General features: G+C 42.0%; 1 protein-coding gene across 1 annotated transcript; it reads right to left on the bottom strand.

The window, feature by feature from the left end:
• Positions 1 to 11: 11 nt before the first annotated feature.
• Positions 12 to 13,568, bottom strand: grk5 (G protein-coupled receptor kinase 5). Its single transcript, XM_069673255.1, has 16 exons — positions 13,330 to 13,568; positions 11,017 to 11,106; positions 10,818 to 10,930; positions 9,260 to 9,337; positions 9,032 to 9,129; positions 8,859 to 8,951; positions 8,652 to 8,715; positions 6,621 to 6,761; positions 6,020 to 6,210; positions 5,378 to 5,415; positions 4,700 to 4,789; positions 2,976 to 3,184; positions 2,762 to 2,899; positions 2,026 to 2,163; positions 1,800 to 1,931; positions 12 to 1,182 (listed from the first exon to the last, which is right to left on the bottom strand). Exons 1-16 carry the CDS (start codon positions 13,379 to 13,381, stop codon positions 1,093 to 1,095), a joined length of 1,755 nt encoding a protein of 584 aa, XP_069529356.1. The 5' UTR covers positions 13,382 to 13,568; the 3' UTR covers positions 12 to 1,092.
• Between the last annotated feature and the right edge of the window lie 324 nt (positions 13,569 to 13,892).

Here is a 13,892-nt window from a genome sequence, read left to right on the forward strand (position 1 = left end):
CAAGTGTTCATTTTTCTCACAAGTTTACTTTTAATTAGTTATTTGATGCTGTAAAAAAGGGGGCGTGGCCTCATGATGGACAGCTCTGTTGACAAATGGGGCTCCTGCAGCGTTCTGTTCCCGAGTAGCAGAGTAGAGGAGGAACGGCGAGAGGAGACGTAACTAACACTAACAAACACAAGAAGCTGCTCTGCTGTTAAACACGGCGGCGTGCCGGATCTTATGTGTGTGTGTGTTTTGGTTAGCAGAAGTGGCTACAGCGGCCTCCGATCTCTCCTGCTCAGCTCTGGTTCCAAATGACGTCACCAGAGTAAGATGGCAGCGCCTGTCACGGAGGGTATTTCTTACAATGAGAGTAGATGGAGATGCGTCGGCCATCTTTATATACAGTCATTTATTTTCAACCTGTTACAACCTGTTAACCTGTCAAACCTGTTAACAAAAATGGATCACATCCTCACACTGAAGAATCTGGAAACAGCAAATGTGCGACATTTCTGCTTGGAAAGATTAATGAATTAGATTTTCTATAATCAGTTAATGGATTCTTTCTGTTTGATGTGATAAAACATTTCATCATTTATCCAAACGTCTCAGACCAACACAGTTATTAAATTCAGTATCACATCAGAACATTTTCAGATGTCCTGTGTAAACAGGACTTCTGTGTGTACATTACTTATGAGCAGTTAGAGTGTCTTTTCATTTCAAGGCCACAGAGAGGGAAACAGAAAAAGCAGAAAATATATTTACACAATTATCTGAAACTCTTTTTATCCGTTGTTTCAGGATGAAACTGTCTGAATCGACTGCACACAGATTTTCAACTTATGAAGTTTAATGTTCTGAAGTTTGGCTTCATATATCAGATGTATGTGCAGATACTTAAAGTATAATGGAAGTAAACGTTTGTGCATGTGTGTGTGATGAACAGTACCATGATACATCAGAAGTGCTATTTTACAGAAGTGCAGCTGTGAGTGATGTAGAATATAAATGCTACGCTGTGATTTAAAGGGACGACTCCTCTCTCCTCCGCTGCTACAGTTTGTTCTTTAGTGTCTTTAAAGCGTCTCCGCGCTGCGTCGGGCCTCAGAGGGCGGTGCTGAACAGTCCTGAGCTCATGTAGGTCTCACTGGACACCAAGTTCTGTTTGCCTTCATCTGACGGGTCTGGAGGTTGCTGTTGGAGGAAAGAAGAAGAAATGATCAACCTTCAAATAAACCAAACAAACACTTTTTAGGCGCTCAGGCGCTGCAGATCAAATCAAGCGCTCCCTAAACCAACCCCCAGGGGGCGATGGAGAGGTTCGGGCTTCACTTTTGGGGGAGCTGGCGTGTCATGTGATGAGCGGTTTAGAATGGAAGAGTAAACAACAGAGACGGTCGGAGAAACTAAAGTCAAACGTCTGGAACAGAAGACGAAGAGCTGCTCCCCTGAAACGGCTCGTCAGCGCTTGTTTGGAGGTGTTTCAGGTTTAAGTGATGTGAAGAAGAAACAATAATAATCAGAGAGGTCATGAAACCTGCGTCTGCGCCGCAAAGCAACACGACTAACTTGTTGAAGCAGCTGAACAAACAGCACAAAGTGCAGCATGATGAGTGTGTGAAGGCCGAGAGGAAGAACGAGCTGCTCCCCGTCCTCCAGCGTCGAGTCAGACATCCAGAACAGAGACGCTGCACAGAGACACCCTATCCACCCAGCTCCCAACTGAAATTACCCATGATGCACCACATTCAGGTAAAGATTTAAAGGTTTTGGTCATAATCGTGCAGCCCTATGTGAGCCTGTGTTCGTACATTTCTGCGGAAGATCCGGTCCAGCAGGCTGCGTTTGGGGCTCTCGGGCATCTGCGACCAGTCCAGGTCTTGAGATCGAGATCCTTCAGGGCCGAAAATGTTCAGCTCCCTAAAACACCCGGTTTCTATCACCTTCAGAGGACGAGAGGAGCAGACAGAAGAGGTGAGAGGTTTACAGATTGTTTCTTGGAATATTTAGTCAGGTTAAACCTGGGACTGAGCGCACCTCGTTTTGCCAGGTTATAGGGACGCTGCCTGTGTTGAACTTGGAGTAGAAGTCGGCGTCCCTGTGGTCCAGAGTGACGCCCTTCACTGTGGAAAACTCTTCAATGTCCTGAACATCGCTGCAGTACACCTGTCGGGGCTGCAGGGGCAGAAACAACCACAGCCTTTGAATGACCCCAGGTTTCAGGTATTTGGACATAAATATTTCTATATTCTGCTACTTTATTGTTCTGCTCTGCAACATGTCAGAGGTTCATATTTTACTCTCCAGTCCCTCGATCTGACAAATGTAGGTAATTTAAGATTCAGGCAACAGGAGGTCAATTATTTCCTTTTCTGTGTTTTTGTCTCTTCACATCCCAACAGGAATAATAAAAGGAAGAAAACTGTTTCTGTGAAATATGTCAAACATTTCATCTCTGTCTGTCATCACCTTCGACTGCGTCTCTGCTCATTTAGTGCAGCTTGTGTTCAGCTACTTCCAAGAACAAAAAACCCGACCTGAACAAATTTAGACCTTTTAAAAAAACTACCTTTAATATCTAAATCTTCTTTAAGTCGTAGAAGCCAAGAATCATTATGTTTAAACGTTCAGAATGAATGAAGCAGAATGAAGCAGCTTTGTAAGAGAGGAAAAGAAACGATTATTAAATCAGAGATCAACAGGTGAAAACCTCCCTGTGAACAGATCGTTGGTGTTCTTTTATTAGTGGTGAAATTATCTTTAGAGAACTTACATTGGGTTTGAACGGAGGCTCGACGAGCCCGGCCTCCAGCATCCTGAAGTTGATTTTTGCAAAGAAAGGATGCGACTGGACTTCTCTCCCGCCTGAACTCTGGCAGCCCAGCCTCTCCTTCGGGTCCTTCTTCAGCAGCTGCGACAGGAAAGAAATCTGTTACCTTCTCAAACGTTTTATTTACACGTGCTTCGATTCATGATCCTGAACTTACTCCGGTACAGATGTTTTTCACTGCAGGGCCAAACTTGTCCCAGTACTCCTCCTGCTCGCTCTGGATCCGTCTCTCCATCTCTGTGGGTTTGGGATGCTCCCCTCGGGCCCTGAACGGAGGCTGCCCCGCAGCCATCTCATAGATGAGACAGCCGAGGCCCCACCAGTCCACGCTCATCCCGTAATGCTTGTGACTGATCACCTCGGGAGCTGAAATCAGGATGCAGATCAATAAACTGAACAGAACAGTAACATAGAACATTATCTCTTCTGTGTCCCCTGAGCTGCTCTTCAAAAGTGCTAACCCAGTGTGAAGCAAAGCAAAGGATTACCACCTCAATACTTTTCTACAAAGCAGCACAATTAAACAAAGTTCAACTCTCAAAGCACAGAAGCTGTCATTTTGAGACTGAGGTCAAACAGCTGTCCTGCAGAGATGCAAAATACAAGTTCTGTTCTCCAGATGTTTGTTCAGCTTGGACCCGAACAACAGTCACATCACCGTGACTCGATGGTTATTTGTTAGTTTAGAGTTTCAAATTTCCTGTAAAACATAAAAAAATGATGATCTCACATCCTGCACGTATTCTGCATCAAAGAAAGTGCTTTCTTCAGTTCTTTATCCCTCTATGGCGTCTTAAAATTTAGCTTGAGTTGCGGATATAAGAGCTAGCTAGCGTGTTAGCATTCAATGCTTGCTAACCCTTTTGATTTTGGACGTGGAGCTGCTTTGTAGCTTTTACAAGTGTTACCAAATCCAATGAAAAGATCAAAAGCATCAGTTTGGTCGTCTGTCTTTCCTACTTCTGTCTGTGGCTCACAACTTTAAACCCTTTAATTCTACTGAAGACAATCTTTAAAAAACACCTCAGAAATAAAGTGTCAGGTTTTAAAAGAGGCGTAATAATATGTCCACAAACTGGAGAAAATAGTGCATCTGTTGGGGATGTGCCTCCATGACGTCTTAAAGATATAATCTCAAAGATTTCAGACAGTGCTGCATGAGTGACGTCCACGGTTGGCTCCGGTTGTAACTCTTGATTTTCCTGGCTGAAAAGCAGAGAAGCAGCCGCTTAGCTCCGCCTACCCTCTCTGGCAGACCAACCACTGCTGGCTGATGGAAAACGGGTCACTAACTGGGCGCCGCCACAGACACCCAGCCCATAATAATACTATATACTGCAAATGCAAAGGCTTTCATCAGTGGGCCACAGGCTCAGTCATTATTGTGTTACCTCATTCAGAGAGAGAGAGAGACTTACAGACTTTATTTACATGAAAATCTTCCAGATTATCACTTTAAAATGGAGTTTGAGAGCAGGACATAAGGATTGGAGGCGGATTCGTAAGTCCTTTGTAGCGTCCTGTTTTTACAAGAAGCGTGTAAAGATGCAGAATCAAATAGCCGATAAACTTTGCTCGCTGTTCCAAGAAAACTACAAGTTAGTCTCAGCCACAGACGCTTGTGTCTTTGTCCTGGAGACTTGATTGCATCCCCTCCTGCTGCCCGGGTGAGGGCATTATTAAGATTTACACCACCCTTCACCCCCCACTGAGCTGGTGACATCAGGCATTTTTATTCTGATTGAAAACTGATATAGATTATATTGAAATCTTACGGTCCATGTAGATGAAGCTTGTGCTTTTTATCTGAGACTAAAATGCCAACAGACTCTCTGGACAGTTTGGCTGCACATCTATAATGTGAGGTACATGCATACATACCCATGTAGCCCAGTGTGCCCACCCTGCCTCGCACCAAGGTCTCCTCAGACAGCCTCACAGCCAGGCCCAGGTCAGAGATGCGGATGTGTCCTTCAGGGAAACAGACACCAAAAACATTCACTGAACTGGTTTGAGATATGTGCTGCAGTGACGTGTGACGTGCTTTCCCTTTCACTCAAACACTTCCTGCTTCACTGTCAGGAGTTGGTACCGACTCCTGGAACCAATCCAACAGCCGTGTGGCAACTGAAGGCACTCTAACCTGTAATCTGCAATTACTAAAGGCGTGTAAAACAAAGGTGGGTCCAGCTCTGCCAAGAATGAAGAAACAGGTGCAGAGGTTCTTAAAATAGACATCGCCACACCTGATTCACACAGGTGCTCCACTTCCTTGACCTGCATGTGCCCAAAGTCAAAAAACCTCAGCTCTATTTCCTTCTAAGGGGCACGCAGGAGACGAATGATCGGCTGAACAAGTAACCGACCAAACTCGTACTGATTTAAATCATTCACGCTCGTTTCTGAGCTAAAAATAGCCGAGCTGTGAAGCGGATGTCAGTTTCATCATGCTCTGTCTGCACTGGCAGGAATGTGATCCGGGTTGTTGTTATGTTACTTGTTGCTGTGGAGCTGTTTATTACTCACTAATCGCTGACACAAACAGGAGGCTGTACATACCGTTGTCGTCCAACAGAATGTTTTCTGGCTTCAGATCTCTGGAAGACAAATATAGCAATTAATTCAGAACAATAGACGTGTCAGTTTACGGGGAAATTCCAAAATGATAAAGTCTTTTTTTACACATTTTAGGTACAAAAGGTTTTGGAATTACTCCAGGAGTTTGCCTCAGCGAGCTGCAGTGAAACAGGCTGTGTTAGCCGAGACGTGTTTGTTACAGAGGAACAAACAGATGTTACATCGCTCTCTACAAAGCTGCCAGACTCCAGTGACAGAAACAGTGATTCTGCCTTGCAGAGCACGAGTAGTTTCTTGTCCACCAGTTCCTTTATAAGTTAGTTTTTTAAGTTATTGTGTGTTCACATATTTTCTGTTGGATCTGAAAAACCATTTGTCACACAATAACACAAACTCACAGATTGGAGCCAGCATTAGACCAGTAGCTCCTGTGTTCTGCAAGGTTAAAATACTGTTTTTGTCAGTGGAGTCTGGTGTGTTTGTAGAGAGCGCTTTAACATCTGTTTGTTCCTCTGTAACAAACACGTCTCTGTAGGGATCCTCTCTGTAATGTTGTCAAAACATGTCCCTAGTTTAAAAATAACAAATGCCTCTTTAATGCACGGCTCAAATGAACATACTGACCTGTATACTATAGACTTTTGGTGGAGGTGAATTAAACCACAGCAGACTTCTGCAGCGTAGAATCGGACCCTGGTTTTGTCCAGGCCGGGCTCTCCGATGTTATAAATGTGAAACTTTAAGTCCCCGCCGCTCATCATGGTCAGAACCATACACAGGGCGTGTTTGGTCTCATAAGCGTACGCCAGATTGACCTGCGTTGAAAAAGTGCATGTAAAGTTTAAATCAGTATAAAAGTTTGACTAAAAGGCTGATAATGTTCTGTATTTTAGTTAAGCGTTACCAAATCGAATGAAATGACCAAAACAATTCATTTGGTGGTCTGTCTTTCGTACTTCCTGTCTGTGGCTCACAGATTTAAGCACATTAATTCATAGTGAAGACATTAACCTTTAAAAAACACCTCAGAATTATACTGCGTCATGTCTTAAAAAAAGCACGAATAGCGTCCTCAAACTGGAGGAAATAGTGCATTTGTTGGGGACTATTTCCAGCTGTGGATTAACACACTTTTGGAGTAACGCTTGAATCTCCCTGTTTAACATTTATAAGAAGTATTTAAACATTAAATAGATTAAACTGAGAGTAACTGCAGAAATCTCACCACAAATCGGCTGTCCAGCCCCTCCAGTATCTGCTTCTCGTTGAGAGCCATGCCTTCTCCTCTCCTCTTCTTCACGTGGGTCTTGTCCAGCTTTTTGCAGGCGTACATCATTCCTGTGGTTCGCGCCTGGCAAGCCCACACCTGGAGACAAAACACAGTATGGTGAATGGACATCTGTCAGTATCAAAGACACCAATTAAAACTTCAAAACTTTAGGAGAGTTGATGAGAGTTGAAATACGAATACTGTGAAAAGTAAAAGCCCTATTCAGACTTCTACCTGAGTAAAAAAGTACCAAAAATAAAAGTACACAATTTGCAGGATGGCCCATGTCACAGTAATATTCATTGTGAAAATAGATTAATAATTAATGCTATTATGTGTTGAATAAAAAAACAGCAAGCCCATACACATGCCGTTAAATGTATTAAAAACTAACCAACTTGAATCCTAGAAATGCTTCTTGAAATCTACATCAAACACACTCGTAAAAATAAAGAAAAAACTTTTAAGGTAGAGGACAAAAGAAAAGGAAAAACGTTCACTAATTGTACATAGATTCAATACAAATATTAAATTGATACATTGCATCACAGCAGCTCAATTTGCAATAAGAAAAAGTACATTTGACAAAACAATTCACAACACAGAGGACAGAGTTCAGGGCCCTTTAACGTACTTTTGATCTGGGATTTAGGCTCAGATCTTATCATATCTCTCCAACAGAAGATTTCCTGTTGCTCCAGGTAATGCTACTTCCTCAATAGCTCAGTCTAGTGATGGTGTGCCTCAAGGTTGCATTCTTGGCCCCCTTTTGTTTCCTCTTGGCCAAGTCATTCAAAATCACAATGGGTAACTATTATTAAAGTGCCAATTTTGCCTATTTTTACTTGAAGGTCGTTCTGTTTGGTTACATTGTTTGGAGACTTGTTTAGGCATAAAGGGCTCAGCTCTTGGCTTTTTACACTCGTACCTCTCCAGCAGAAGTTATCCTGTTGCTCCAGGTAAAGCTACTTCCTCAATAGCGCAGTCTAGTGATGGTGTGCCTCAAGGTTGCGTTCTTGGCCCCCTTTTGTTCAGGCCAGGTTATTCAAACTCACAATGTGTTTAACAATTATTATGCTGATGACACTCTGTTATATGCTGATAATACCTTCATATCCAGAAGGTTTGAAAGATCCTAGCTTGTGTTACTACTTTTCTTTGAATTTAAATCCCAGATTTGCCCATTTTTATTCGTAGGTTATTCTGTTTGGTTACTTTGTTTGGAGACTTGGTTAGACATCAAGTGCTCGGCTCTTAGCTTTTTACACTCGTACCTTTCCAGCCGAAGTTATCCTGTTGCTCCAGGTAATGCTACTTCCTCAATAGCTCAGTCTAGTGATGGTGTGCCTCAAGGTTGCGTTCTTGGCCCCTTTTTGAAATAGCCTAGCTTACAAGTGTCACAACTTTCCTTTGACATTAAATCCAGATTGGGCAAATTTTACTTGAATTCAATGTCTCACCAGCTCTTTTGTTGTCAACCCCTAGTTATAGGCACAGTAATCAAATATGTAAGTACAAAACAAATATGTCTGAAAACCAACATCGACTTATATGCTAAATTCTAACGTGTTATAGTGTAGGTCACATCTCTGGCACACTGTTTAACTTCCCTGTTACATCATTTACCGTTTTGTTTTATTTATAATAAACTGGTTTGTGCAGATCATATCAGTGTTTATTAAATGACGAAAGTTCCTCATTCTACTCGTTACGCTCGTTATGATCTGTTTCATAAGTAGTAAAAAAAAAAAAGTACTACTAGCTACTTAGTAATATCCCACCACCGGGTATCCCAGGTGAAATCAACTGCGGTTAAGGCAGAAATCTAAGAGACAGATATCTGCAAACATGGGCCTGTGAATCCCAAACTATATCTGAATGATATCAGTGAATCTAAACAAGATTAATTTGGGTGACACAACCCTTCAAGTTATATTTATGACAGAGAAATATTTAGTGATTGCAGAGATGTGATTCCAGTCTTACCTCTCCGAACCCTCCTTTCCCGAGCAGTCTGTACTGTCTGAACGTCTGCTTGGTGATGGGCTGCCTTAAAGAGAAACAGGTTGTTTATGTTTAAGGACCTTAATATGGAGCAGAGCCAACACTACAGGCAGATAAACCAGCTATCAAACCAGACCAACTGTCATCTCTAGTTTCCTCTGTTTGGCATCAGAGCGAACACATACTGACCTCTCCAACGTCTTCCACTGCAGAAAGCGGTCAAAGAACATGCTCTCCTGGTACTGGATGAAGGGCTCCTCACAGAGGAACTTATGTAGGTCTCTAATCCACCAAACAGAGAGGTTAGTCCATTAACAGTTTATGGCTCCACATATAACCAGAGAGAGCATGTGTGGACTTACTCCTTGCAGTCATGAAAAACATCCCGGCATGGATCGGACTCCAGACTCTGGACGCAGCTCTCTTCGTGCTTCGACATGCTGGGCACAAACTGGTTGGACTGAGGGAACAGACACCAAGAAAGGAGTCTAAATTAAGTTTGTGGTTGTTTCACTTTGTGATTTGTCACAAAAAGATAAAAGCCGTAATACTTCTAAGTAGTAAAGACGTGCTTTGTGTAGTTATCAGACCTGGCTTATGAAGAATCTCTGAATGATGCTGAAGCCAAAGTCTCTCCTCTCCTCGTCTGACTTCGTCTCAAAGGCCTCCTAAAAGAAAAACAAACAGGAAACAAAACCATGTGCAGAGGAAGAGTGTAAACTTACAGAACGGTTCTTTAAAGTCTCCAAACAGTAAGAAGCATCATATCTTCAATTTCAAATATATATATATATATAATACTGTGTTCTCAAAAGTGTCTGTAATTACATCTGCGTCTGTTTGTGTTCACTAGATTTGAACTGTATTTAAGTCACAACGTTTCTCTTGTTTTTCCCCAGCAGCAACAAAGATGTGCTAAACGCTGCAGTTCCTCCAGCGGCCACTAGAGGCTGGCTCCTAAAGTGAGTCGGTCCCCATAGAGCCCCATGTTAAACTTAACAGCAGAAATAAACATGTTTACAGCCTGGTACAAAAAACAGTTTGGGTCTCTGTAGCTCATTTCTCTCTTCATGACAACTGTACAGGGAGAATCTTTATACAGCTCACCTGTTTACATTATATTAAAGCACTGAAGTTAACCTCTGGGCCGTGTTTGTGCTGTTGGAGCCTTTTGGAGATTTTTTATGCAAATAAAGGACAAATAATTTGGCATTTGAATGATTTCAGTTGATAAAATGCAGTAATATTAAGTGTTTGTTCTAATTTTATAATTTTTATTATATATTATTATATATTTTTATACTACAGCTTTCTTAACATAGTTAACATGATTTGCATTTGATCCGGTTGGTAATCGTTTTCTTTTACATTGTTTGGAGACTTAGGCATAAAGGGCCCGGCTCTTTGCTTTTTACAGGAGTTGCTCCAGGTAATGCTACTTCCTCCGAGGCTTAGTCTAGTGATGGTGTCCCTCAAGGTTGTGTTCTTGGACCCCTTTGGAAAGATCATAGCTTACAAATGTAGAATGGGCGAAACCACGAGCTGTTTGTACAACTTTCTCCACAGCTATGGCGCCAATTACAAATATTATTGCTTCTATTGATTACAGAGAACACCAGCTTTGACTGACAGTGGGCGAATTGCTCCTTTAAGTCCCATATTTTACTTTAATTCAATGATTACGATGACGTCATTCTGTTTGGTAACTCAAATTCCACCAGCTCTTTTCTGAGCCTTGATCAGTCAATGGCTTAACATTGAACATGCTGCCAGTAATCTAGGGCTAATATTTGATGCTAACCTTTGTTTTAATAACCAGGTCAAAAATGTGGCTCTGTCCTGTTTCTACCTGCACGTGATAATGTAGAAATGATCTTTTTATCAATTGTTGATCTAAAACATGTTCGACAAGCTTTTATCTATTCAGACTTAATAATTGCAGCTCACCAGACTTTGGTCTGAACCGTGCCTCCTTCCAGCATCACCAGCTGGTTCGAGCACTGCTGCTGGATTTGTTTTATTTTATTCTATTTTATCCAGTCAGATTTTAAATTGATTTTAAAACTTTATTGCTCACCTTTTAGACTTTAAATGCCCTTGCTTTAAAGAGTACTTTACTGACTCATTTGAATTACAACAGGAAAGTACCAGAGCGTCCTGCAGGGAGATGTAGTTCTGCAGATCGGGCCGACTCCGACAGAAGAGCTGAAACAGTTTCTTCCCAATCGGCTGCTTCACACACAGACTGTCGTAATCTCTCTCTGACGGAGGACAAACAAACAAATCATGATGTGCAATCACACACACGCACAAAAACACACCATGCATGACCAACAAAAACACACACCTATGTTCATAGCCAGGTCCACACACTGATTGATTTGAGGGAAGCGAAGCATCTCCTTCCACTTCCAGCTCCGGCCTTTGCTCCCCCCTCCTGCACAGAGAATGTCAAACTATTTAGCTTGTAATGTTACGAAAACACATGACTGCAATGATGTAGAATAACTCACGTCTGTCAGCAGCGTGTCATGCACGCGTACGTGCACGTCTGGCCTGTCAGGTTTCAGACAATAGTATGCGGCTGTGAATGAACTATTAATAGCTCAGAGGACAGGTAGGCAAAGCCTGTGGGACCGCATTACTCTGCAACTTACAGTCAAACCGACACGGTCACGCTGAGCACTTTCTTCTAAGTGCATTTGTTTACAACGCCAGGAAACATGGACAGTAAATCCGGTTATTTGTTCCAGTATTTCACTTATAATTCCTCATTTTGGGACAGAACGTTTAAAAAGACAGAAAGTGTTTTATTTCCTCTGCCGTCCTTAGAGAGAGGGAAAGTGCACACGAGAGCAGTGAAAGCATTTCAGAGGGATATGTTTTGTTCTAAGAATGTTCTGAGAATGTTACGTGTGATGTTCTGGTCATGTTTTTATTTGGTTCCCAGAATGTTCCTTTAGATAGCAGGAGAACGTTCTCTGAAAACATTCTCAGAAAGTTGCAGTGAGAATGTTCAACTCACATTTCAGGAACGTTTCATAAATCACGTTCTGATAGTTCAGGCCGAACTAACATCCTGAAAAGATCCTCAGAACGTTGCAGCGAGCATGTTCTACCTTTGTTTTTATGGAACATTGAGCACATGTTTTATAAAAGGCGTTCTGACGACCCAGCCTCAATAACAACCTGAACATATCTTCAGAATGAAAAACATTTTCTCTAAGGCATCCTCAAAACTTTATTTGAATGTTATATTGGAATGTTTTCTTTTAAACATAATTAGAACTTCGGTAGCGTTAGCCGATGTTACGGGAACGTTCCCTGCTAGCTGCAGCGACTCCTGGATTAATCAGATTAATCAAAGAAAAGCTTTAAATATGAAGATTTGCTGCTTTTCTTTGACAGTAAATAAAGACTCTTTTAATTATGGATCGTTTGTCTGACAACAGTAATCTGATGATTAAATATTGACTAACTAATTAATAAATTAACGATGAAAACTGGGCCTCCATCCTCAAGAACGTGGAGGTTTCTGGTAAGCTTCTTTCTCTGTTTGGGTATACTTTGGGAACATCCGGTCTCACAAACTTTCTTTATATCCCGTGTTTGTTCTGCCTCTTCTTATTCTGGAGACATTTATGATCCACAGACACGGTACAAACCATCCAGACCGCTCAGGTCATCCAGGACGAGTCTGCTCTCCGTCCCCAGAGTCAGAACCAAACATGAAGAAGGAACGCTCAGTGTTTCTGCCCCACAGATCGGGAACAAACTCCCGGAAACACGCAGGTCTTTTAAATCCCGGCTGAAGACTCGTCTGTTCACAGCTGCCTTTCATAAGATGATCTTAATAAGCGTTTCTTTGCCCTTTGTCACGATGCTTCTGTCTCATGTAAAGCCCTTTGAGTTGTCTTGTTACTGATTGTGCTGAATAAGTAAACTGTTACAAACCATTACAATGTCCTTATTAAAGAGTACACTCATACGAACTCTTCTGCACCTTTGCTATGATCTCCACCAAGCTGCTGTTTTTTCATGCTCCCTAAAATCCACACAATCCTCAACAGTTTGCATCCCGTCCTGCGAAGCGTTCGCTCTGCTTCGGTGTCACAAAGAAACGAATCAAACAATTAAAATAAATGAAATAAATGTTGGAATTTGGTACAAGATGACCTCGTTAATACAACTCGATCGCTCTTCTTAATGACTATAATTGTTGCTTTGAGGCGTTTAATTGCTCCTTTCATTATTTTTTCCTTCTCTTCACCTTTACTTCTTAAATATCATGATTTTTCATTTTTTTTCTTCCTTCATTATCTCTAACTTCTGATCTCTTGCAGTTTGATGAAACAAAGGTTTATTCACTGAGGATGGATCACAGTTTCATGTTCTCATGCTGTCTGAGGATGTCACTGTCCTCAGATCACCCAGTGAAGACCTGATTCATGACCTGAGATCACTTTTCCCACCTGAGATCTTGACAAAGATTAAGTCCTGACGTGAGACAAGTTAAACACAATATGAAGCGCATGCATGTGCTCCTTCTCAGGCCTAAACGTGTGACTGGTAAAGAGCATCATCACTTTGTCTTTTACAGGAAGAACAATTTTGACAAACATTTTGGACTTTTATTTTGAAAAGAAGAAGTGTCTCTTACCTTCTCTAGCTTTAATAAGAGCACTGTTTGCCACCATGCTTTCAATCTCCATGTGAGAGTGTGTGTTTGCTCTAAAAGTTCTCCTCTTCTACTGAATCCACAGCTCTGGTACATCCAGCGTTCATGCACTGACTGTGATAAAGCCAGAAGTCATCAGCAGACGCAGTGAGCAGAATCAGTCCAGTCGGTCGGGTTGAGGATCAGAGGAGTGTCCTTTGGCTGCCGTCTGTAACCTGTAGGCCGGTGACTCACTGATGAATGGAGCTGCAGGTGTTTGCACTTTTTGTACGACAGCATGCTGCGGCCTCGGGACACTCCCTCAGCACAGGGGCGGGGCTGCAGAGCTCCCATCACCTGCTCGACGAGTTTCCTGCAGAGGCTCGGTGTGAGGATACATACAGGTGCGTTTCCACCAAAAGCAACAAGGATTTTTAGCACCTGCAGATATATTTAAAAGGTTCCTGCAGATGGTTGTTGTCTGTGTTTAGATTAGACTATTTAGTCTTCTGATGTGTGAAGTTTTCTGAATGCTGCAAGTACTTAACAAATCACAGATGTTCACT

This window comes from Semicossyphus pulcher, unplaced genomic scaffold (genome assembly GCF_022749685.1).
Source record: "Semicossyphus pulcher isolate SPU_LCO1_2020_fin unplaced genomic scaffold, fSemPul1.0.p SCAF_22, whole genome shotgun sequence".
NCBI lineage: Eukaryota > Metazoa > Chordata > Actinopteri > Labriformes > Labridae > Semicossyphus > Semicossyphus pulcher.